The sequence below is a fragment of the Callorhinchus milii genome, unplaced genomic scaffold, assembly GCF_018977255.1.
Source record: "Callorhinchus milii isolate IMCB2004 unplaced genomic scaffold, IMCB_Cmil_1.0 Scaffold1, whole genome shotgun sequence".
Lineage (NCBI taxonomy): Eukaryota > Metazoa > Chordata > Chondrichthyes > Chimaeriformes > Callorhinchidae > Callorhinchus > Callorhinchus milii.
Genome location: NW_024704742.1, coordinates 87698788 through 87723755, shown reverse-complemented (window position 1 = coordinate 87723755; position 24968 = coordinate 87698788). Strand labels below are relative to the sequence as shown.

Here is a 24968-nt window from a genome sequence, read left to right as displayed (position 1 = left end):
TTTACCAGATAGATGACTTAGTCTTAACTGGGAAGTTACACAGAAACAAATTATGAAGTAATTCCTGATCTACTATACTCTAGCCTAAATGTGTGCATTACAAGCCTTGTAACCTTTCGATCAATTACAGTGCACATTTCAAACTTTAACAGGCTGGCTTCAGATGAGGACCAATGGTATTTCATTGGAATGACTGCTTTCTTGACCAAGAGCCCAAGCAGCTGCTCAGCTTCCTGCCCTTGACGACTCTGCTTTGCAGTTGCACATCTTGTGAATTATGCACATGGAAGTGGCCACCTATACAAGTGTGAGTGTGGAAACAACTGCTTCACATTTACCTGCTTTACAATGTTTTTCATCGTGTTCTAGTTCCATTCCAGGTGGACACACACAGGTGTATTTTGGAGAATAACCATGTACTTGAGGAGCAGGGAGACAGAGGTATTCACAGCCTCCATTCATAAAGTGCTTATTGCACCAGTTTTCACCTGTTTAAAAAAGAATATACTAAAACAGGATCCTCTGACATTTATGCTAAAGTATATTCTTGGGTAATGAGGAGTTTTGATTTACACAAAAAGGGAACCAGCTTTTGACAACAGCTATTACAGTGGCAAGTCTGAAGGATTTGGAGTTTGTGAGGGTGGGATGCACCGGTTATGGAAATGCAACTTATACGGGCCAACGTTCAAACAAATGTCTGGCACATAAATGCTTAGAGAGCTCCAAAAACATACTTGAAAGAAGTTGCTGTTGGAATCTCATTTTAGTCTTAAAGTGAATTGCAAGCAAGTATTTTCTACTTTTGATCTTGAGAGGTAGGCACAAGGAGAAAATGTAATCAGGGGAAAGAGTTTCCCAGAATAAAAAGCTGAGAGAAAATGTGATACTGTGTGATTAAAATCCCATAGTTTTAAAACTGGTTCCCATCAGATTTTACATTATAATGGTACCTTATTTTAATCCAAATTCTAATTTGTTCAGGTGCCACAAAACAGTTTGGGGCTAAACTATTGCCTACATTGCAACTCAACTGAAGTCAAATAAACACTGGTTTCACGTTGGTGAGGAGGAGAAACAGGATAAGAGCAAGAAATCTTTGTAGAAATGACTGTCCTTTACAAGAGGTAACACCACCGACACCTGGAAAATCAAGGATCTTTAATTTCTTGCATCAAATTCAAGATCCTCAGTCAGGACACTTATTTATATAAAATTCTACAAATGCATGAAACCCACTCAAATTTATAAATCTCACATCTTAATTGATAGTTTAGGAGATGTGAAGGTAAGCAAATTCCTTAATTTTCAGTCAGTAGAAACTAGAGCAAGCACTAAATCTTCAAAATGCCATCATTAAAAAGGTGCGGGAGAGCAGTATGCAGCCAATTGAATGTCCTTTAAAGATCAAATGTGCGGGGTGAAATCGAGCAGTCAGTTCACTTCTCTCCATATAGACTCACCTCCTGTGATATTGTTTCCCTCAATGTAGATAAACGTGTAAAAAGTTTAGTACAAATGCCATGGAGTACAAAAAAAAAGCAGAGATGCAGCTTCTTTTAGAGCAAGTTCTGTTGAAGGTCATCAAGCTAACAAACAAAATTTGTATACCGTCTTTCATGTCAGGAGGACATCCCAAAGTTAGCAATGGCACCAGTATACATTGTGACAGCAGAGGCCATCAGTCGGCAGAAAACAACTGCTATATAAAGTGGCAATTTGACTTTTTCGGATTCATGCTTATTCTCGCCATCTAATACCACAATTGTTTTTGCATTAAGATGACATCCTACCTGGTGGCTGAGTTAGCTCATGATAAATAATGATGTCTTGAGGTTCCTTAAGGTTTGAGGCTAAATTCACAATGTCCTCACCGGTGAACTTATTGGCTCCGTAGACAGATTTTTTCTCCCAATCTGTCCAGAAAACATGGTCCTGAAACAAGATTGTTAGGGCCTGTGTTAAACTGCTACCTTAAAGATTCACTTAAATTCATGATCTGTCTTTTGAATCCAGCACAGAAAAGTGGGCTCAGTGGCTTTCTGAGCTATAAATTTCTATGGTTATAATATATTACTCTTTCCAATGGTTTGGCAATAGTGCCTGGGATTCAATCAAATAATTTCATTTTTCTCAGCAATTTATGATCTGATGGTTCACTTTCCTGAAGTAAAGAACCATTTCCATTCTACTGGGGTTGGTTCCAACAACACCACCCTCCCACACTGTTTGAAACTCTTGCATATACTCATATTGGAGCAGCCAATATGAATTAGGTTGTAGAAACTACTCTATACATTTGCGAAATATTTTGCCCAGAAAACCTACCTCAAATATTGCAACACCGAAAGGATGAGTGAGGAATTCCTTTGATTGGACCACCGTTCTTCTATCCTGTCCATTTAAGTCCACACTGGACAATATGTGCATCTTTGAGTCAACCCAGTAGAGACGGCTTTTCACAAGATCTGGTTTAAAGAAAGTGTTGAATTAAGTCCTAGTCTAGCAACTTAAGAGCCAGAGAATTACAAGCATTTTACTTACCAAGGGTAATGTCGTTTGGCCACTGAATCCCTTTGGTAACTAGGAGCTGGCGACCACCAGCACCATTCATTCCTGCTTTCTCAATTGTTGCTGGCTCACCACAGTCTGACCAGTAAATGAACCTTGAAAAATGCAAATAGTCAAAATGAAAGCTTTAGTCTTAAACATTGAAGTCCTTTGGTGCATTTTGAATAGTAACACTTGTTTAAATTTTGGCATTTGAAGGTGTACTTTAAAGAGTGAGGTAGTGCCTTTATTAATTCAACCAAAGCACACATCAATTGAAATTTGCACTTTATGCAATATCTCAAGTTGTGAGATTGGAGAGTACATTCAATGGTTGGCTCAACATTGCATTTAGAGCCAGTTAGCAATCTGGTTCAAGTGTGATTGGTAAATGTGTTCAGCTATGTAAACAATGGGGTGGTTTAAGCTCATAGGGTAGAAGACAAATGTGCATCCAACTCTTGTGGGTAAGCCACATAAGGTGATCACGCACCAATAATTCTTTGAGTTCATAGCAGCCCTATAGACATGCATTGCTTTAATACTGTACTCAACTTTGATTGCAAGGCAGAGTTAACTCGCTGGGATTCAAATGGACAACCTGGTCCCAATATTCTGGGCTACCTGGGAAGATAGCCTTCAAATTGTAAGATGCCTCCTCACTCATTAAACCCTTCTGAAATCAACACGAGATAACAGTAGCCTTCAATACCCTGATATTGGATCAACTGCTATAGAAGCTGGTTCCCTTAGGTCAGTGTCAAAGAGAGTCTTCACTTTGTTTCCATCAAAAGTAGCCATAGATATTGCCTGAATATCCAAACTGGTCCAGTAAATGTGCTTATAGATCCAGTCCACAGCGAGACCCACATGGATTTGTACACCACTAATGACTTTGAAAACACCATTGGTACTTTGCTTATCCATGGACATGCTGCAGGAGGGAAAAAAAGTCAGAAAAGTAGTGAAAACTTTTTTTTTAAAAAAAGATTACATTACTGAATTGAGTGAAAATTTAATGTTCTGCCTAACAATTGGCTTGACACTACACAGGTGCAAAATGAATTATATTAAAATTAGTTTTACTTGTAAACAATTGGAGATGACTTCTCCCATGAAGTGATCTCACTGCTTTACTCATGATTCAAAGTGTAATTTTCATTTAGTTATGATCAATTTAAGCTGATTTGAAGGACGCCTAGGAAGGCAATCAACATGCACATTGGTATATGCTCCTGCCAGATGAAAATATTTATAGATACTTAAGGAGGCTAAATTATTCAGTTCAGATGGATAACATGTTGGTAGATGATCAAATGTAGAGATTACTACAACTAAAAATGCCACATCTTGCACTACTGCAGCCAAATTAGACTTGCCTGAAAATTGCCCGCTCTGCCAAGTCAGCCCAGAAGATCCTCTGTTCAATAATGTCAGCATCTAACGCCACTGCATTTCTCAGCTGGACAGCTATCTGGGTGTACTCTTTGTGGTGGACTCCTAGTTTCCTGATGTCATGGCGATTAGTGAAGATTAAATAAGGCTCTTTTCCTGTGAAAAAGGCAAATGGTAAAGAGAATGAGAACTTACTGACACGGAACAAATATGTTACTTCTATTGGGATAATCAAGCAGATTTGATTATACAAAGGGGCTTGACAAAACAGACATATGGAAGAATAATAACCATCTTTCCAACTTTATGCATGAACACTGGACCATTATTCTATCGTGGAGTCCTGTAGCTCAGTGGTTAGAGCACTCGCCTGGCAAGCGAGACACCAGGGTCCATTTCCAGGCAGGGCAAAACCTTGGGCAAGTTTCCTTACTCCACACGCCTAATAATAATCCCTCCAAAAACAAAACAATAATAAATTGGTCATTTTCAAGCCACGACTGTTTGTGGGACACTGCTGTGCGCAATTGGCTGCCGCGTTTCGCCCACAAATATACGGTTAATTCACTTTACAGTCTATTCTGTGAAGCGCTTTGAGATGTCGAGAAGACGTGAAAAGCGTTATATCAAATGCAAGGATTATCATTGTTATTATTGTACCAGGATACAACGAACCAAGCAATCCACACTGGGAGCTACGTCTCAGCACTCAGTCATACCACAGCATCAGGGCATGTGATACAGAACTCTACGGAATACAAAAACTTTTTAGAAATGACCTCGCGATATTATCCATCAAATGATGACCAGGGAGAAAAAACAATTGGTCTTCCATTCTGTCTGCTTTCTGGTAAATCATAGAATTTCCAGGGTTTCACACAAAACATATTAAAGCAATGCCTTTTCTGCTCTTATTTGTCTTTTTGTTGCTCCTGTATTTACAATTAAACAATTCTTACCCTCTCTCTCACTGCCACCCCCAACACCAGTGAAGGTCATTCTGTGAGTCAACCTGGTCAGGGTTCACTTTCCTTCCTTCTTAATTTTGTCCACAATATATAGTCAATTCACTTTACAGTTTATCTTGTGAACCGCTTTGAAACGTCTCAAAGACGTTATAAGGCAATATATCAAATGCAAGAATTATTATTATAATTCCTTCTATCACAAACGTTTTTAACCATCATTATTATCTTCATTAGGTGTTTTTCAGATCATCTCGTTGCATTCACCATGAATGACACGGGCAATCATTGGAAACTTGTTTCACATTGTACCTTGTTTTTTTCTTATTTTTTTTGTGGGGTCTCTGCTTGATCAGTTTTTTTTCGTTGGTACGGTTGAATATGCATCAAGCCATAATTTGGGTCATTTTACTTCATCAATCATATAATTCCTGCTTAATGATTCTTGGTTGTTTCGACAATGTTCATGCTCATATTATGTACAATAAGGTTTTATGCCAAATATTTCTAGCTGGTATTCTATTCTGCTTTGTGCAGTTAATTTTCGCACATTGTGCTAAATCAAACTGTCCTGTGATTGTTTTCAGCATTTTGGGATTATTCATTTTGTCATTTATTGGGTCTATTACTGCCACGTACAGCCTCAATTCTACTACACGTGATACATCTCAATTTATGATCACTATTTACTTTGTCACAACTGTCAACCCTTGTTTAGGCAGTGATGAACTGTATGTTCTTCCGAGCTTTACAACGATACCTTGCGTTCAAGATGACCCATAACTTAAAAAACTAAGATTGTTCACTGACACTATGATACCCAGAGAGTTACGATTTAATTGACTATCTCTATTGAATGCGTAGGCCTACTTTACAATATTATTGTTTATCTTTTCACAATGTAGGTTACTACTCTTATATGAAAGGCGCTATACAAATGTAATTCGTTGTTGTATCGCAACATTTTTAATAATCTGAAGGTTCAGAAGCAAAGTCATAGTTGCCAAGACCTGACATGCACATAAGCAGATGTTGAAATGCTGAATTATTTTGGCAGCACAGGATAAGAATACAAAAAAATTACAAGAGTTACAAAACATTTTGCGACACAACAACATATTACATTTGTATAGCGCCTTTCATATAACAGTAGTGTTGTAGGCTCTTCCACTAACTGGACTTTGCGTAGAATACAGATACAAATTTATACAGTACCTTTCGTATCGGGAAGATGCCCAAGGTGCTCGACAGTCCTAAATTAGTATACAATCTGGAGGTGGGAGCTGAGGAGTGGAAAGAGGACCAAAGGCACCAGAAGAAGGAGGTCTTGAGATGGACCTTAAAAGGTGAGGTAGGGTGGAGATGGAGGGACTCCAGGATGGATTTGAGCAGAGGCACAGTCCGACTGCCAATAGTGGGGCAGGGGACATGAAGCAGGCTGGTGACCACTGCTCAAAGGAAGCAGGTAGGGTGGAATGGTTTGAAGGTGGAACATTTGAGACGGGATCAACCCAGCATTCACGACGATGACCCCTCGTGTCCAAACAAAGACTGGCCTACCTGCTGCTTTACAAAGCCCAGTAGCTGGATCCAGAAGATATCCTGCATGACAATCACATTTATAACTTCCTTTTAAATTGATGCAAATTTGACTGCAGGTCCCAGGGCTCAGGCATTCATCAACATCTGAAAGAAAAAGCCACATTCTGTAAAATAGTATCGAATTGTCATGATTTTTATAGATTAGGCCATCCTTCTCACCTCCACATGTTTTCCCATCAACCAGCTTGAAACCAGATGGGCAATCACATTCTGAGCCAATAGGGAGATCTCTACATACATGGGAGCAGCCACCATTGTCTACCAAGCATTCATTCAGATCTGTAGAGCAGAGAGAGGAATTTCAATATCTATTTCCCAGGACATAATTTAAGTTAAGTATCCTCATTGCTTCATATACCTGAATACAAAAACTTCCAAGCAACTTTTGTATTCATTCAGTTTAACTATATATGCAAATTCTTATACCCTTCTATTGCATAAGCAAGATTGGAATTGCTCAGGAATACATTTACTGTAGCAAAATGTGAATTTGTAAAACCTGAAGCATTTGCTATACTATGTTCCAGAGTACTCGGATATTGTGAGGTTACATCAGAAGAGGCAAATGGAAGATTGTAGACCACAATGCACTCGAGAATAAGGATCCGATAAAGTGTAGCTAGCCATATCAATAGGATCGGCAGCTATATTTTGAGACCAGCATTGCTTTTCAATCTAGTAATTCTGTGCTTTGTAATATGAAGCTTGTAAAGCCATCAGGCCACGTTTTGAAACTGAGGTAACACATTTTATCCTTTACCAGAGCAAGTAAACAACTAACATTCAACTTGCATGTCCATGATTTGCCACTTACTACAATACAAAGGTTCATCACTCCAATCCTGACAGTCAAGCTGTTGGTTGCACACTTGGGTAACAGCTATGCATTCTCCATTTTGACACTTGAAGTCAAATGGGCCAAGACACTCAGCAGCTACAGAAGACAAGTTGAAATTAAGATAAGACAATGGACATGCTCAGCACAGTTGACCTCCTCTGCCGTCAATAATCTCATTGCAGTTTATATCTGTCAAACCCAATACAGTGCCATCCATACATACACTTACCATTTGTACAGTTAACTTCATCACTGCCATCAACACAATCCCACATTTCATTGCACCTCCAGTCCTCACGGATACAAGTGCCATCACTACATGTGAACTGATCGGGTCTACATGTGCGAGGAGCTGGAATAAAGGTAGTCATATTGTCAGTACTTATTTAAAAAATGTATCATTCGTATGATTAAGATTAACACATCACTTTTTAGTTTAGAGTTTGTTCAGGGCAGTTTTAGAAAATCATAACTTGTGCAAGTTTCAAAAATAGCCAGTTACTTCTCTTTAGCATAAATTCCCTATCCTCTCTAGCTATATACAGCATTGCTTCTCTTGGTCTGGCTAGGAAAATGTACATTGCATGTGCAATTAAGGGAATCAATGTGCTAAACTTACGACAATTCACTTCGTCACTCCCATCTTTACAGTCAGCATCTCCATCACAGTACCACTTGTGGTGGACACATTCACCAGAACCACACTGGGTCTCACTAAAGGAACACATGACAGGAGGAAGGGTATGTCCACAGTTATCTAGAGATTCATCAGACTGGTCAGTGCAGTCAGCATTGTCATCACACACCCAGGTCAGTGGGATACACTCAGAATTCTTGCACTGAAACTCATGTGACCCACAAATAGGTGTACGACATTCTTGTTCATCACTTCCATCACCACAGTCATCTTCCCCATTGCACACAAAGGTCTTAGAAACACATCGACCACTGAAGCACATGAATTCTAGTGGACTGCAAGTTGGCTGGGCTAAAAAATAAACAAAGGATGATTATATACAAGACTTTATATATGTAGTAAGCTACAGGGATGTGGGGAAAGAATTGATCTTAAGAGCCAGCACAGACTTGATGGGCCAAATAACCTTCTGTGCTTTAAAGTTTATGGTTCAATGGTACAAAGTCACCACATTACAGTAAATCCTATGTAGTGTTTGAGTCCTAATGTGAAAGATGCCATGTCAAATGGAAGAATTTTATAACACTTTAATAATCACTACAATAATACATTTTGAAATTTTATACCTTATGGTGACATTTTATTTTGTAGCTAAAAGGCATTTGCAAAACATTTCAGTAGCCAAAACACAATCTTACGGTAGCTTTCACTAAAAACACATCCTAACTTAACCCCCACCCACTAATTTTGTCCATTCCTACTCACAGTTAATTGTTTGAGTTTTTTCAAGTTTAAGTTGGATGGGAAAGATCTATTCATTGTGAATGAACAAAAACGAAACATACCACAGTTTTCCTCATCACTTCCATTTTCACAGTCCTTTTCTCCATCACATTTCCAGGCAACAGGAATGCAGTGTACAGATTCAGGGTCACAGCTCAGCTTATTGATAGGACAAGCTCTTATGTCTGAAAGGAAGACTGATTTAAGTACTCCCTCACATTAAATTCTTGTGAAAACGTGATTGAATTTATATTAGAAATTCAGTTATTGCTATTGGATGATTGACTTGCTACATTGCCTTAACACACGTTCTGAATAGCATTCTACTACACAATTCCTTATACCAAACAGCTCAGGGCACCCCTAGCCTTGAGTAAATGCAACATGTGATTGATCCCTAGTTTGTACTGAGTTCATGGATCACAATTTATTCTGATGAAAAAGGCCCTCAGGCTCATTTCATCTCATCTTCCAGTTGACCCACCTACCATTTTCCCATTACAGCATCGAACTTTTTTTTTAAAAAAAACAAGTCTAGTGCCCTGGCTTCAACCACCCTTCTTAGATAACTGTCTTAGTTGTTAATTACTCTCATCTATAGCAATAATGGGGATATCAATGACTTCTATGTTGCAAGGTCAGCATCAGGCATGATGATCTCCACATAAGCAAATGGCCCCAGACCAGAATGAATAATGTTAGTTATCTTTGCAGTCGTATCCCAGCCTAAATCACCTTGTTGAAACATACCCAATCCACACCTCTGTCCATCCTCCAGATGCATGCCAGATGGACATGCACAAGCATATTTTGGAGAGTGACCATTGATCTGAGGAGCAGGGAGACAGAGATATTCACAGTCTCCATTCTTCAAACTTTCATTGCACCAGTTTATGCCTGTGAACATGAAAATTCTCAACATTCAGACGTGTGGAATACAATGCTCATCAGCTCTATCCCTTCCTCAACATATGCCCTTGACCTATTTCTGATCTCCTGCAGTCCGGCTCTCTCCATCTACCCCAATGTTCTGCAGACAGAGGCTTGCTTTATTGTCTGTAAGGTCACCTCAGACAATTGATGGGCAAGCAGGCTTTCATCCTTGCTCTTTGAAATTTTCCCTTAATCCTCACAGGACTATCACAACTCTTTCCAGGACATATTTTCTCCCCTTCCACCCCACAAAAAAATTCACCTCAGACTATCTGTAATCCCCAAAGAGACAGGCCCTTTAATCACTGGGCTCTTTCAAGCAGGTATCTATCTGGAATTGCTTGACACAAAACAAGCTTCTCAATTGCATTGCTCTTTTCAAAGAGCCGGCACAGACTCGATGGGCCGAATGGCCTCTTTTTGTGCTGTACGATTCTATGAGTCTATGCTGATACCTGAAGTTTCAAAACAAGTCATTGCGACATGCTTGATGAATTAGACATTAACATGGCATTAACAGTGCAAAAGGGGACCAATTTCTGCACACATCTTGAAGATTGAAGATCTATTGGGCTATTTTCCATACTGGCCAAGAAATCCTGAATCATAATCTTTCGCCCACAACATAGTCAATTCACTTTACAATATATTCTGTGAAACACTTTGAGACATCTCAACAACGTAATAAGGAGCTATATGAAATGCAAGCATTATTATTTATTATAACAAATTGTCTTTTCTTTTTGGAACAAAAGAAAATGATCCTACCAATTGGTTGTATTAGCTCATGATAAACAATAAGATCCTGAGGTTCCTTAAGGTTAGAGGCTAAAGCCACCAGATCTTCTCCTGTATATTTGTTGGCTCCATATATGGTTCCATTCTCCCCATCTGTCCAAAAGACTTGATCCTGGAACAAATGCAGATTCAAGACATGACTTTAAATACTTACTATTAATTTTTAAATAAAATTAAAATTAGATTACAGTAATTAACGGAAGATATTTAAAATGTTACCAAAAAGAGACCATCTTGTACACAAAACTAAGCTAAAAAATTATACTGCGTTGTTTTTGTTAAGCTTTTTGGTCAATTCTTTTCAGTCTATACAATAATTAGTCCTAAATAGTTGGGTTACAGAAATATTTTGATAGAAAACATAAGAGTTGAACCATTAATGTCCAGATTACACATTATATTTGACACAGCAGTTGGCAAACAAGAATGGATTGAGATGGATTTCACTGGATGCTGTAGTATGAAAACTGCCAATGAGAATTGAGAGTTAAGCATCTAAACAACTACATCTGAAACCTTTGAGCACTGATGCGCTCTCTAAATCGCCTACAATATGTACAGCTCCAGACTGTTCAAGGCCTTAAACCAGTCTAGGCTGCTGTAAACTTGTGCATGGGTAACATGGGTATTTTTTATGAATTTCCTCTCCTTGTGCAAAGGCAGAACAAAGCTCACTGCAACAGCAAGTCTATCAAACCTGTTCCCAGTTGCAGGAGATACACGTTGGCCCCTCAATACATCACATCACTTGAACACATCCTATTTCAATCTCTAAGGTCTACATGGCATTTGAGACGGTAAAGGTGAAATGTCCCTTTTCTGTACTGCAAGCAAATATTGTATCCACACTATTGAATTCGGCTATGGTTCAACTAAACAGAACTAAATGCAACAGGCAAAGTTCTAAATTTGGCTGACATCCAGCACTAATTTCCTGTGGCCCAATAAGGACCAGTCAGATTACAAACTTTATTTCAGCCAGAAAAAGGTTTAAAAAACCCTAAAAGTTAAATGCAAGTTACAGTGTATCAATCAGTTTCCCTTGCCAGTGAGTTTCCATTTCACATTAACATTAGATTCTATTAAACTGTTGCATTTAAAAATACAGAAAGTATTGTACAGAAGAAACAAGATTGATCTTACCTCAAACACAGAAACAGCATATGGATGAATAAGGGAATCTTTAGACTGGATCACGGTTCTTCTAACATGTCCATTGAGGTCCACACTTGACAAAGTATGCAGCTTTGAATCTACCCAATAGAGGCGGCTTTTCACAAGATCTGTGGACAAAGTAGAATTTACCAGCCAGGATTTAGTAACCTAGAAGGCTAGAAGGTGGTATTTTATCCTACTTACCTAATGCAATGCCAGTTGGACACTGAATCTCTTTGGCAACTAGAAGCTGACGATCAACACCGTTCATGCCCGATTTTTCAATCTTTGCTGGTTCACCGCAGTCTGACCAGTAAATGAACCTTTAAAGCCAAGAAGCACAAAAGAAGTCTTGAATTGGAAGAATTTAGGTGAAGAGAATGCATTAACATTCCCCAACATTACAAAGCAGCTTGATGTATTACATTTAATACAATGAATTAGAAAAAAATGAGCCTTTAGATGACTACCAGATTCTAATTCTCCTATATTTAAAAAAAATTAGAATCCATTGTAATACAGCATCAGCTCCGAAGAATCAGTTAGGAGGATGGAAGAATCCTCTTGCCTCCAGCCTTGGAACTAAGCACCAGACATTGTAGTTTTTGAATTGCAGAGCAGAATGCAGCACGCTACAAGAGCAGCCCTCTCTTACTAAGTTACACAAAGGTAAAATACCCCGATAGAGGATCAACTGCTACAGAAGCTGGTTCCGTTAGGTCAGTGTCAAAAAGAATCGTCATCTTGGTTCCATCAAAGGTAGCCACAGATATTGTTTTAGCGCTACGATCAGTCCAGTAGATGTGCTTGTAGATCCAGTCCACAGCAATTCCCACAGGCATTTGGGCATCAATTATTTTGGAAACTCCTTCCCATTTAGCCATGGACAATCTGTACAACAGAAGACAATGGTTGTAACTCAGATGTGTAGGTATATTCAGTGTAAGTGAATCAAAAGCACAACTTCATTCAAGCCAAACTTGTTATACATGGGTAATGGGCCTGGGACTTCAAATTCAAGGTTTTTTNCTTCAAATAATTATTTCTCCATTAAATGGATGAAGCAATCATCGGGAATCAAGGAAGGACTTATCGTTTGTGTAGTTACAAGGTCTTACCGAAGACATTAGGACCAATTCCACATTAAGTGTAATGTTGAGCTTGAACAGATTCATACCTGAAAATTGCACACTCTCCTAGGTCAGCCCAGAAGATCATTTGGGCTGCAACATCAGCATCCAGCGCCACAACATTTCTCATGTGTACAGCGACCTGAGTGTACTCTTTGTGATGCAGACCTAGTTTCCTGATGTCATGATGATTAGTGAAGATCAAGGTGGGCTCTTTTCCTTTAAAGGAACAATTTACATACTGAATGTAAACTACAAGTTCATTCCAATGTTTATACAGTCTCAGGGTGTGAATGGCAAAGATTAATCATGAATCTCAAATATAAAATTCTGTTTGCATACAATGCAAAAAATACAGAAGTATTATACATATCATTTGCAGTTGTTAAATAGAAGGGACAGACATCCTTATTCCAATACAATTTACATTTAGCACCCTTCACATCAGAAAGATGTTTCAAAACTCTTTACACAGCCAACTGTGGACACCCGAGCTAGGGTGGAGGGAGAATCAGGGTCAATCTTAATAGTAATGCAATATTCACTGATAAGTGTACAGTTAAGCGTTGCTTCCAAAATGCACTTACCTACTGCCTTGCATGTCTCATTAGCTGAATCCATGCGAAATCCTGCTTGGCATTCACATTTATAGCTTCCTTTTGAGTTGATGCAAATTTGACTACAGGTTCCAGGGTTGAGACATTCATCAATATCTGCAACAATCAATAAAAACAACTTCAGCATTGTAAAATAAGCTAATTCCAACCTCATCAAGATCAAGTCCTCTTACCGTCACAGTTTCTTTCATCAACCAACTCAAAACCAATAGGGCACCCGCATTCATAACCAATGACCAGGTCTCTGCAGACGTGGGAGCAGCCACCATTGCTCACAAAACATTCATTCACATCTGCAGAAGTAAAGTAAAATTGTGTTCCATTATTGCTGCTCTCGTCTCTGTTCTTGAATATTTTCAAATAAGGGCTTGAAAGACCAACCCCACTTACTACATGTTTTGAGGGGTTCATCACTCCAGTCCCTGCAATCCTGGCGACGGTTACATACTAGGTTAAAGTCTATACATTCGCCACTCCCACACTCAAATAGTGTTGGCCCTGTACACTCTACAGCTGCAGAAAGAACAAGCTAGTTAAGAGCTTCAAAATTAACAGTTCATAAGTCAAGGTTAACTTGTGGATTTATATACTTGCCATTTTCACAATCAACTTCATCACTGCCATCAACACAATCTTGAAATCCGTTGCATTTTTTGTTTTGAGGGAAACAGCTGCCATCACTACATCGGAAGTGATCTGGGCGACACGTTTTTGGAGCTGAAATTCAGAGAAAGGATTTGGAATTAATAGGTATTTAAACTTAGTTTAGTAATACTCCTCCTTCTACTTCCCTCTATCCGCTACTCCCACTCTGTCCTTTTCTCCCACCGCCCTCCCCGTCTTTTCTCTCTCCTGGATCCCACCATTACCTCCCTCTGCTCCTGCCTGGGCATCCTCCGCCAGGCCCATCATGGCTCCCAGCGTTGGTTGCCTCAGAGCAGCCACCCCAACTGTCCCATCGCTTACTCACTCCGCGCCAATTGTCTCTGAAAGACAAACACCCCTTCCCCCTCCCTCATCCATACTGTCTCCAACTCTCCCTGCTCCTCAAACTCCAGTCATTTCTCCCCCATGACCCCAAATCCTTTCCATGCCACTCCCTCCTCCATCACCCTGCACCAGCAAACCAATCTGCATTTCCCTGCAAAATGTCTGCTCCCTCTCCAATAAAGCCCTCACTATCGATGACCTCATCCTGGATGAGCACATGGATATTCTTGGGCTTACAGAAACCTGTCTCTCCCCCAGTGACCTAGTTGAAGCTTCCCCTCCTGGCCACATTTTTCACCACATCCCCCACCTAACCAACGTGGCAGTGGGGTGGTCCTCATCTACCAAGCTTCCCTCAGTCTATCCCCTTATTCCTCTGGCTGCTTCTCTTCATTTGAGCATCTCATCCTCTACCATCCCTCCTTTCTCACTCAAAATTCTTCTGGTTTATCGCCCCCCAAAACCTCTGGCTCCTTTCTTGCTGATATTTCCGCTCTCCTCTCCTCCCTGTTCCTCTGTTCAGAATGCCTGCTCATATTAGGGTGACTTCAACCTCCACCTAAACTCCCCTTGTACAACATCCTCAGGCTTCACTGCCTTCCTCTCCTCCCTAAACCTTACCCTCCACATCAGCTCGTCGACCCACAACTGTGGCCACCTCCTCGACCTCGTCATCACACATGGCCTCGACATTTCTGACCTGTGCATCACGGACAAAGCCATCTCAGACCACTTCCTCATCTCCTCTCTCATCCCCCTTTCCTTCATCAAGCCGTCAACCATACTTTTCCACCCATGGAAAAGGCTTCCCTCCTCCCACAGACTCTCACAAAGGCCCTCATCCTCAGACCTCCTATCCACCTACAGCGACCCTGAAGCAGCCGTCAAGCTGCTCCATGATCACCCATCCTCCACCTCCCTTGTCCCCCTGAAATCCAGGACCGTCTCCAAAGCCACCCGTTCCCCCAGTACAACAGCCATCTCCGCTCCCTAAAATCCAAGACCCGGCTGCTCGAATGCGGGTGGCAGAAAACAAGCCTCATGGGTCATCACCAGCTGTGGCTTGAACATCTTCACAACTACCGCAAGCAAAAACGGCGCAAGACTCAACCATTATACTGGAGGACAACAATAACTCCCAAATCCTATTCTCCACTTCCCACCACCTCCTCCATGGCCCCCTCAATAATCACATCTAATGGCAAGTGCGAAGAGGTCATGTACTTCCTTACCTCTAAAATTGACAACATCCGCCTGGCAGCTCCTTCCTTCTGCCTTGTGTCACCTATCACCACCTCCATTCCATCTCTCTCACCACCTGCTGCCTCAACCCTTTCCCCAGCCTGCAGCTGATCACTCAGCTCCCCCTCCTCTGCCCACTGCTGGCAGACACTATTAATCAGTCTCTCTCCTCTGGATCAGTCCCACTTCCCCTCAAAACTGCAGTCATCAACCCCCTCCTTAAAAAACCTACCCTCGATTCCTCCAACCTCAGCCACTACTCCCCTATCTCAAACCTGTCCTTCCTTGCCAAAGCTCTGGAATGCATTGTTGCAACCAACTTCTTGCACACCTCTCCCTCTGCACCCTACTCGAACCCCTCCAGTCTGGTTTCCGCCCTGCCCACAATACAGAGACAGCGCTCGTGAAAGTCACTGGACCTCTCCGCTGCGTTCGACACAGTCAATCATGCCATCCTTCCCCATCGCCTGTCCTCCAACATCCACCTCAGTGGGACCGCACTTGCTTTGTTTGAGTCCTACCTTACAAACTGCCAGCACCACATTTCTGCAAATGGCTTTTCTTCTTGCTTCTACCTGGTAACCTGCGGGGTACCCCAAGGATCCATCCTTGGGCCCCTTCTCTTCCTCATCTATATGCTCCCTCTCGGTGATGTCATCCGCAGATACTGGATTAATTTCCACATGTATGCGGATGACACTCAACTCCTCTTTTCCACCTCCAGCTGTGACCCCCAGTCCCCTGATGTTTGTCAGCTTGTCTGTCAGACATCAAGAGCTGGATGAATGCGAATTTTCTGCAGTTAAACATTAACAAGACAGAAGACATACGCTTTGACTCCCGTCAACGTCTTCTGTCCCATGGTTCCGATCTCCTCAACCTACCCGACCTGTCCTTAAAACTCTCTGAACTTGGGTGCAACTTAGGCGTCAGGTTCAATCCCCAGTTATCCTTCCTCCCCCACATCCATTCCTTGACCTTGAATTAGTTTTTAAGCTTCCAAAATTGGAAAAAAGTTATAAATATAGCTTACACTAAAATACAACAACAACAAAATTACATTTGTAAAACGCCTTTCATATCGGGGGAGGACATGAAAACCGATTTATTGTAAATCCTACCTTGCTCATCAGGAGCACACTGCTTTTATTGTGCTAGTCAACTTACTCAATACCCTGCCTCAACCATCAAATCCTGAACTGCTTTGTATCTCTGCCAATGTCCCTGGTACACCAATCACTTCTACCCTCTCAGCAGTCACCTCTGCCAGTGCATCAGAGAGCACAAGGCTTAAATCTCGCCTCTGTTGACTACCATAGCTGGCTGAATCATACTAATACACCGTGGTACCTTTGTAGTCAAATCTAAGCTCTGTGCTAGAACCAGCCTGGTGAACATATGGCCCAGAATTGATTGATGGCTATTTCATATCCTTTCCACAATGTCCCACCAATGGTGAAGCTTTCAGACACTTTGCCCACACCTTTGGAATTCTTCCAACAACCTTCCACCTCTCCCTCCACCCGTTTCAAAAACCTCTCTCAGACTGCACCTATGGCCACCTCCCATCCCTGCTCCAATTCGTTCCAGCTCAGATTCTTTGTAAAGAACTTTGAGATTTTCTCGCTATTTCAAAAGGCAAGAATTATGGGAAATGGAAGAAATGTTTTGAATCAAAGTATTCCCTCACGCTAAGTACAGGCCAATCTCCTAATACCAAGACCCCATATTGATACAAAGCACAAAAAAGACCGTCTTCCAGGTCATCACTTTACACACTTGCTATGCATGCTACATGCAGGAAGCAACATTTGTGGCACTTCCTGCATATAGTACGCAGGAAGCATCAACCTACAACAACAATCTACATGTTGACCTTGAGCCAACGCGTGAAACACTACTTCTGGTAAAGCACGATCACTCAGCAAATCCTGCACTATAAGAGAGAGCCACTTACGACAATCAACTTCATCACTTCCATCTTTGCAGTCAGCGTCGCCATCACAATACCATTGCCGGTGGAGACATTCCCCTGAACCACACTGAACCTCATTCAGAGAACAGGTGACAAGAGGGGGAAGTGTGTGCCCACAGAAGGCTGGAGACTCGTCAGACTTGTCTGTACAGTCAGCATTGTCATCACACACCCAGTTCAGTGGGATACAGTCAGAACTGCTGCACTGAAATTGGTGAGGGCCACAGGCCAGAAGAACGCAGTTGTATTCATCACTTCCATCACCACAGTCGTCCTCCCCATTGCAGACAAAGGTCTTTGAAACACATCGACCACTGGAGCATGTGAACTCCAATGGACTGCAAGTAAGTGGGGCTGAAAAATGAAACAAAAAAAATCACCCAATTCAATTTCAGTCAGAACCACTACCAACCATTCAAATAGCCCTAATTTAAGGCAGCAAAATTATCTTTGCAAACTTTTGAACAATTTGAAAAAACTCCAGCTTGACGTGAAGTTGATGAATTTTGCATAGCTAGACTGCAGAGATACCATTGACGTCAAGTGGACTAGATAGGTTAGCTTAATTCCTGACTGCCAATGGGATCTCCTTGATCAGAGATATTCTAACATGATTCAAGATATAGCTCTTATATCATTTGACAGCGTTTCATGTCAGGAGGAAATCTGAGCTTCACAGAATTTACTTTGATGTTATTGACTATCTTGTAAGTGATGCAGGCAACAACTAATTTCATGCCACACTATCCCAGAAACAATTATGAAGTGAGCGACCAATTTAATTAGGGGAGCCACCAGTTTAACTAACTAGTTGTTAGCCTATTGGCGGATCGCTTTTCCAGGGCATAATAATCCCTTAAAAAAAAATATGGTCCTTTAATCCACGACCATTTGGGACACTGCTGTGCGCAATTGGCTGCTGCATTTTGGCCATAAAATATACAGTCAATTCACTTTACAATATGCCCTGTGAAGCGCTTTGAGACATCTAGATGGTATGATAAGGCACTATATTAAATGCAAGGATTATTATTATACATTATATTAGCCAGGACACAGAAACTCTTTTTCAAAGAGTCACATGATCTTTACCATCAGGTAGAAGGGACTTTAACATCTCATCTAAAGGATAGCATGTCTGATAACACAGCACTCCTCCAGGATTGCACTGGAGTGTCAGCCTGGACTATGTGTGAGCCAAACCATGACCATATAATTAGACCACAAAGGTACTGAGCAAGGCGAAAGTTTGATACCCTAAAGTGCTTTCACAAGGCACAACCTCAGGATGCCAAAATCTAGTGCTGATCCACTTAGAACTACATCATGGCAACTTAAATAAACTCAATTGACTATTCTGAACACAAGCATTTAAGAACAGTAAAGGTCTTGAAACATTTAAAAAATCAAAAGAAGTCTCATCTGCTTACCGCAGTTCTCCTCGTCACTGCCATCATCACAGTCCTTTTCTCCATCACATTTCCAGGAGACAGGAATACAATGAAGAGATCCAGGGCCACAGGCAATTTCATTGATATTGCATGAACTAGTCTCTGAAAAAGCAGATTGCACTCCGGTTAACTGCAAAGAGCACTTGTCACAGCACAGGGGCGTAGCTACACAGTTCAAGTCAACACTGGAAGGGTACATAATTAGACAATTAATATACCAGCAAGGTTTATAATATTTGTAAACCTTTCCTAAAAGTCAGGATTAAGCTATTTTGTTATCGCTCGCTCAGTGATTTCCTGCCCTGCCTTTTAATAATAATAATAATAATAATAATCCTTGCATTTGATATAGCGCTTTTCACGTCGGGAGGACGTCCCAAAGCGCTTCACAGAACACACTGTAAAGTGAATTGACTGTATATTTGTGGGCGAACGCGGCAGCCAATTGCGCACAGCAATGTCCCACAAACAGTCGTAGATTGAAAATGACCAATTTAATTATTGTTTTTAGTTTTGGAGGGATTATTATTAGGCTCTGTGTGGAGTAAGGAAACTTGCCCAAGGTTTCGCCCTCTGCCTGGAATTGAACTCAGGTCTCTCACTTGCAAAGCGAGTGCTCTAACCACTGAGCTACAGGACTCCACGAGATAGATTAGGTAGATTAGAATACAGAAACTGTTACATACCAATGAATACTTAATATTGGCATTTATGTTCAAGTATTGAATATACCTTTCTAAGGCATAGCCCTGAGGGGGGAAAAATACATTCAAAGAATTTTAGCACAGATGCCAGTAATTCTGTTTTTCACTAGTTTCATTACACTATTCTGAAAAGTGTATCCAAAGCTGTTCAAACAAAGCATACTTGCCTTCTTCAAGGGACAATGCATAACATCTCTGGTAACCTTGAGTTGAAAGTACCATTCATTCCCAGCTCTTTGAACAAATGGAACGAATAAATCGACTGGGGGCGAGACGAACATTTTCCACTCATAACTACTGCTTTTACAAGATGTTCAGCAAGGAATAGTCGTTACATGTGTCGAAGACAGCAATTGCTGTTGCAGTCACTGAAAAGACTTACCAGGGGCAAGTTATGGATTCTAGATTGTTCAGACATTTAGGAGAGCTTGTGTCATCCAATGCAGTGTAGGCTCTTTGAATGTTTGAGCATTTACAGAGAACAAATGAGTCACAAAAAAAACGCGTTCCTATAGGGATACTTACGACAGAGTTCTGGATATTCATCAGATCCATCCTCGCAGTCAGGATTCCCATCACACCGCCATTTCCCAATTACACATCTTCCATTGTGGCACCTGAAGTCAGACTCTCTGCAAGTAACCTTGGCTGGTGGAGAAAAGTCATACGGTACAGAACTAGTAAAACTTTGCAACTAGGAACTGCAAATTGATAATGCCTATTCACCAGTTTGTTTATGAAACATGGCATCAATTAGAAAGTTAGCGGAAATCAGGAATTAAACCTAGACAATAGTTTCTCATTCAATCTTTAGTTGTAATTTGACACCAGCTATACACATGCTTGTAAATGTTAATTCTCTGAATATCATTTACCCCCAGATGATACTAGCTCATCCACTTTTCAAATACAATAACACCCATGACCAGTTTTGGCAACAGTGAAGTGTAAGTAGATCTGATATATTCAATCAATGAACCATGTAGGACATTCGGAAGGAGAGTGGAGGGTGCGGGCGAGATGGAGAAAAAAAACCTGAAACTATTTACCAGTTCTACATGGTTCCCCTTTATCTGGGTTCTTTCCTGATGGACAGACACAAGTGTATTTTGGGGAATGACTGTTGATCTGAGGAGCAGGGAGACACAGGAATTCACAGCCTCCATTCTGCAAGCTCTCATTGCACCAGTTTCTGCCTGTAAATAAGAGTTTGTTACAATAACTGCCACTGAATTGAAGGTTACCAGCTAGAGTGCGTATAAGAAGGAAGATAAATCTAAAGAATAACTTTAGGAATATGTTCAAGGACTGAGCGTCAACAGCCCTTTGGGGTAGTGAGTACCATACATTTACCACCCTTTGAGTGAAGAAGTTCTTCCTCAACTCAGTGCGAAAGGGCTGGCCTCTGATTTTAAGTTTGTGACCCCTGGTTTTAGTTTCTCCAACCAGGGGAAACAATCTCCCACTATCTACTCTATCATGCCCTTTGATGATCTTATAGGTTTCTATAAGATCCCTCTAATTCTTCTATATTCTAGAGAATATAGGCCCAAATTGGTCAGCCTATCCTCGTAACTCATCCCCTTCATCCCTGGCACTAACCTAGTAAATCTACGCTGCACCCCCTCCAAGGCAAGTACGTCCTTCCTTAAATGAGGAGACCAAAACTGGACACAGTATTCCAGGTGTGGTCTCACCAGGGCCCTATACAGTTGCAGCAAGACTTCCCTACTCTTATACTCTAATCCTTTCATAATGAATGCTAACATACCGTTCGCCTTCCTAATTGCTGCTGCACCTGCAGACTAACTTTCTGTGATTGGTGTACAAGGACACCCAAGTCCCTCTGGACGCTAACACATTCCAATCTCTCCCCTTCTAAAAAATAACCCGCTCTACTGTTTTTGCTACCCAGGTGGATGACTTCGCACTTCCCTAAATTATACTTCATCTGCCACCTACCTGCCCAATCACCTAACCTATCTATGTCTTGCTGCATTTTTTTAATGTCGTCCTCTGTGTTGGCACTTCTTCCTAGTTTTGTGTCATCCGCGAATTTAGATATTAACTTTGATGTCCTGATCTAGATCGTTGATGTAGATGGTAAATAGCTGAGGCCCAAGGACTGATCCTTGTGGCACTCCACTAGTCACATCCCACCAATCCGAAAAGGACCCGTTTATCCCTACTCTTTGTTTCCTACCCGTTAACCATTCCCCAATCCACGTTAATATGCTCCCCCCAATTCCATGGGCCCTTATTTTTTGGACTAACCTTTTATGCGGCACCTTATCGAATGCCTTCTGGAAGTCCAAATCGACCACATCCACTGATCCACCCTTATCTAGTTTACTTGAAATGTCCTCAAAAAACTCTATGAGATTTGTCAAACATGACTTCCCTTTTGTAAAGCCATGTTGACTTGGCCTAATTATATTGTGCTCCCCTAAATACCGCACTATCACATCCTTAATCAATGATTCTAAAATTTTTCCTATCACTGATGTGAGACTAACTGGCCTAGAGTTCCCCATCTTTTCTTTTCCACCTTTTTAAATAGTGGTGTGACATTTGCGATCTTCCAATCCATGGGGACTGTTCCAGAATCCAAGGAATTTTGGAAGAACAGACATAAGGCCTCCACTATCGCATAAGCTACCTCTTTTAAAGATATTCAAACTGAAGGTCACAATCAGTGTTATAAATATTAGCAAATTTTGTGGTTCATTAAGCTGATTCTGGCTTAGAATTTCACAAGTTGCATTCTGCAGTAGATCCACTATATAGAAAATAAAACTACACAGGTTAACAAATTTAATAAATAAATGGCAGATTTAGTGCTCAGATGCCTCTCCCATTATTGCATTGCATTTTATGGCAAATCAGTGCAAAATGCATGGATGAACCCGAGAACTGCTTCAGAGATAACCTTGGAGAGAAAATCAGAATTCATTCATTTTCCTGCACTTCCAATTCCTAACAATTTCTTGTTTTGCAAAAGCTAGCAGGCCTAACAATGACCAATACTTTGAAGGGATCTTCCAATATTAAATATTCTGCATCAATTTTTTAAAAAAAATACATCTGAAGACCTATCCGTCAAATGGAGCAGGAGTTAAAAAAATCTGCTTGGTAATAAACATCAATAGATATTCAATGAAATAGGCAAGGATGAAAAAAACAACTGGTAGCATCTATCAAGTCAAGGCAGCATTCAGCAATATTAAATCACGACGTGTGGAATCTTGCCGAGCCGATTCACGACATTGAAGCCATTCTGGTGCAAGCCACCAGTTTAAACTAGTGCACCAGACTGTGGGGGGAGGGGGGCAGAATTGCACTAGAGTATAAATGACTTAACCTAAGGAAAGATAGGCATAATCTTCCTACATTTAAAAAAAAAATCAAATATTACACCCCAGATTTGAATTCCTACCAGATGGTTGCATCAGCTCATGATAGACAATGATGCCCCGAGGTTCTTTAAGGCTAGAAGCTAAAACCACCACATCCGCTCCTGTGAATTTGTTGGCTTCATAGATGGTGTTATTCTCCCCATCAGTCCAGAAGATACGATCCTACAGCAAAAAATTACAGTTTGTTCCAAGGCAAGTATCATTTAACCACTGCTGAAATTATGATCATTTGTTGATCACTGGAATTGAATGTTCAGTTGGACTGAATACTATTCAGAGGCCATCTGTTCTGAATAGGAACATAATATTGTGTCTATCTGGCTTGTCAGAAAACTTAGTTAATAATATTAAACACACATAGGACAGGATATCTGTTGAAGTTAGTCTAATCGTTAGTACTTAATAAAGTTTAATCTTAAAATTTGAGCAGAGAGGATGCTTTTTCTTAAGTCAATGGTAAAGTTAGTGAAGATCTGTGATTTCTTAGAAGCTAAAATGTTATATTTTATGTCTGAAAAGTGAGCCCCAAAAATTCAGCTCTCATCATACATCAAAGGGCAACGGTTCACATCCTACTTTGATTCCACCTTTTTCCAGCCAAACACATCTCACCTCATAGAACGCTACAGCATAAGGATGAACGAGGAACTGGGAGAAGAGGTCAATTCTATTTTGACCATTTAGGTCCACACTCGATACCATATGCAGTTTGGAGTCAACCCAATAGAGGCGGCTTTTCACAAAATCTGTGGAGAAAATAGCAGTGGATAAACCAGGCTTTATTTATGTGAAACATTGGAAAAGTGCTCCCTCTACTGGTTTAACGTAACTTACCAAGGGCAATGCCATTTGGCCATTGAATGTTGGTGTTAACCAGGAGTTGGCGATGACCACCATTCATTCCTGCTTTTTCAATGGCAGCTTGTTCTCCCAGGTCAGACCAGTAAATGAATCTGCAACATAATAGATAATTTTGCAAGTAAAGGTTTTGATGTACATATTTAGAAAGTACTTTGGGATTAAAGTTTGGTACGGCAATGCAGTTAAGCAAAACATCCCAATCAGTCTTATTAGCAACTTTTGGTGACTTGCCACCTTCTGTAATGTAAAAACGTGACCTGGTTGAGGGAAGTAAAGCAATGCTATCAACTCCTTCGGCCCCAGAATTCCAAACACATCTAGGCCGCTTTTACCCATCCTAGTAATTTCTTCCCCCTTAGCTTTTTTTTTGCTGACCCAGCCTAATACTTTAATATTAGAATTTTGAAACCCGAGATATTTACTTACAATACTTTATAGTAAATAATACCACAATAAGATATGTATTTAGGCAGGACTTTTTTTTAAACAAACCTCATGTTGTATTTACACCAAGGAACACCCAACGTTAGTAAAGTTCAATACCCTGTTAGCGGATCAACTGCTACAGAAGCTAGTTCCCTCAAGTCAGTGTCAAAAAGAATCTTAGATTTGGTTCCATCAAAGGTAGCCACAGATATGGTTTTAGTCCCACGATCAGTCCAGTAGATGTGTTTGTAGATCCAGTCCACAGCAATTCCCACAGGCATTTGGGCACCCTTGACCAGTCTGGGTATACCAGCTGTGCCTTCCCACTTATCCATGGACATGCTGCAAAAGAAAGGACATAGCATGAAGATCTAATTCTGTACACTACATTGGAAATTGCTCATAAGAGCAATTTAACTTTGCTCAACTTTAATGAAACTCCCGAAAAATATTTTGGAAAGACAAAATTGTCATACATGTAGAAAGAAAAGTGATGGGGT

The 24968-nt window shown here is 40.7% G+C and overlaps 1 protein-coding gene across 1 annotated transcript in view; it reads right to left on the bottom strand.

Annotated features, from left to right (window-relative positions):
- Nucleotide 1: 1 nt before the first annotated feature.
- Nucleotides 2–24968, bottom strand: part of LOC103178122 (low-density lipoprotein receptor-related protein 2) — a 44268-nt gene continuing 19301 nt past the window's right edge. The window contains 30 exon segments of the mRNA XM_042346794.1: nt 2–27; nt 339–488; nt 1794–1935; nt 2329–2468; nt 2545–2666; nt 3263–3484; nt 3930–4101; nt 6471–6596; nt 6672–6791; nt 7327–7446; nt 7580–7702; nt 7970–8338; nt 8833–8955; nt 9521–9667; nt 10472–10613; nt 11645–11784; nt 11861–11979; nt 12335–12547; nt 12834–13005; nt 13374–13499; nt 13577–13696; nt 13794–14120; nt 17593–17964; nt 19041–19163; nt 20291–20413; nt 20815–20961; nt 23202–23343; nt 23794–23927; nt 24016–24134; nt 24586–24810. Of these exon segments, the coding sequence (XP_042202728.1) occupies nt 2–27; nt 339–488; nt 1794–1935; nt 2329–2468; nt 2545–2666; nt 3263–3484; nt 3930–4101; nt 6471–6596; nt 6672–6791; nt 7327–7446; nt 7580–7702; nt 7970–8338; nt 8833–8955; nt 9521–9667; nt 10472–10613; nt 11645–11784; nt 11861–11979; nt 12335–12547; nt 12834–13005; nt 13374–13499; nt 13577–13696; nt 13794–14120; nt 17593–17964; nt 19041–19163; nt 20291–20413; nt 20815–20961; nt 23202–23343; nt 23794–23927; nt 24016–24134; nt 24586–24810 (4846 nt within the window).